This window comes from Primulina huaijiensis, chromosome 2, assembly GCF_012295235.1.
Source record: "Primulina huaijiensis isolate GDHJ02 chromosome 2, ASM1229523v2, whole genome shotgun sequence".
In the NCBI taxonomy this organism is placed as follows: Eukaryota; Viridiplantae; Streptophyta; class Magnoliopsida; order Lamiales; family Gesneriaceae; genus Primulina; species Primulina huaijiensis.
Window position 1 is genome coordinate 2,087,190 of NC_133307.1, and position 1,778 is coordinate 2,088,967.

The window sequence follows — 1,778 nt, forward strand, 5'->3', positions numbered from 1 at the left end:
CATTGTGCCTTATTGAACCGTTGGATCGGGCTCAAACTTTTACAGTACGTCTAAAATTATATCAAATAAATTATGAACGGTGGAGATCGGGTTTGGAAGTCTTTTTAACCTGTTTATGGATGAAAAACCGTAGGTATGCTGTTTCTCGCGTAGAATCTGAGCAGTTTTCTTGTAAAGGCTATAAACGAAAAACTAACCGTTGGATTTGGCCGAATTTTGGATATGTTATTCAAAACATATGGAAGCACATTCTGAACGTTGAAGATCGGATTCCGAGTACTCGAGAGAGAGAAACGAATTTTTGAACTTGGACATAATTTTGCTGACTCGTGCAGAATTTTCGGAGAGAATTTCGAAATTAATGGGATAAATTTCGAAAATTTGATGTATAAATGAGGTGTAAATTCTGAATGAGAGCTTCTCCTATTTATAGGAAGGTGGCTGCTATCTTGATCGTGTATTATCTTCGCGTTTGAACTTTGAATCAAACTTTAAATCTAGGATAATTATCATTCTTTATCCGTTATCTTGGATAATTTTTCGAAATCTAAATATTCATCCCTTGGATATTTCGAAATTTAGAGATCATATTATCCTCTGTTTAATCTCTATCCAGGTATATCAAATCTTAGATCTTTATCTGGTAAAAATTTTTCCAACTTTGAATTTTTATCTCCAACTTTATCTGCATATATCCAAATTCCTTATTTAATTCTTGGATTGTGATAGACTTATTTGTTATCTCAAGTTCAAAATATATGCACAATATTATCTTAAATCTTGAGCTTCAAAAAATATTGTACACGATATAATTATCCACCCAACTTTAGATAAACTGCAAATCTTACATCTCAAATAAAATAATGAGATAGATACTCAAATATTGAATAATCCTAGCACACTTAAATTACAAAAAAATATTATCAGATCACAAAATCTTGGGTTTTACATACACAGATTATTTAACATCATATATAAACGAGAATTGCACAGAGGATGCAACCCTAAGATTTTTGAAGTGTTAGATATATATAGTTAGATTTAGTATTAATTTAGCTCAACATAATCGTAGGTCGAAAAAGAAAGATGCCAAAAATCCACCGGTATCGACTGCTACATGAAGGATTACGGTGTGACAATGGAAGAGGCAATGAATAAGATTGAGGAAATGGCTACAGATGCGTGGAAGGATGTTAATGAGAATTTCAAGAGACCATTTCCGTGTTCGAAGGAGGTTCTTATGATAATCCTCAACATCACAAGGGTAATAGATGTAGTATACAAGAACAATGAAGATGGATATACTCACCCAGAAAAGGTTATAAAGCCCCTCATAGTTGCAATGTACATCGAACCCTTCAAGATTTAGACATTTCAAATCAATGTAAGCATTAATGCTTTTGTTTCTGTTAACTATGTTTGATCAAGAATGTAACCTTTAACTTTGAATAAAATTAATTTAAAATAATGAGTTGTGTTGTGCTAGAAAATTATGTTTCCTCCTGCACTTTATCTAATGTTTAAGGAATTTTTTTTTATAAAAAAAATGACCTCCTTTGGAAAAAACACGTAATACAAAACTTGAGATCATGTGTTTTTATGTAAAGAATGTTACAAATCAAAAAGATTTTTGACCAGGATCAAACACCAAACTGCCCATTTAATAGCGTTATGAGGTGCATGCATTAATTTCATTGTCATCAGCGTACATATTTAATTGTTCATGAACCTGTTTGAATAGATTAATGTGTATGTAAATTGGACAAATGTTTACCTAA

General features: G+C 31.6%; 1 protein-coding gene across 1 annotated transcript in view; it reads left to right on the plus strand.

Annotated features, from left to right (window-relative positions):
• LOC140963684 (germacrene A synthase-like) overlaps positions 1-1,468 on the plus strand; it is a 31,634-nt gene extending 30,166 nt beyond the window's left edge. Inside the window, exon 7 of the mRNA XM_073423089.1 lies at positions 1,073-1,468. Coding sequence (XP_073279190.1) covers positions 1,073-1,369 — 297 coding nt within the window. The 3' untranslated portion in view covers positions 1,370-1,468. The remainder of the gene's footprint in view (positions 1-1,072) is intronic.
• Positions 1,469-1,778: the final 310 nt, after the last annotated feature.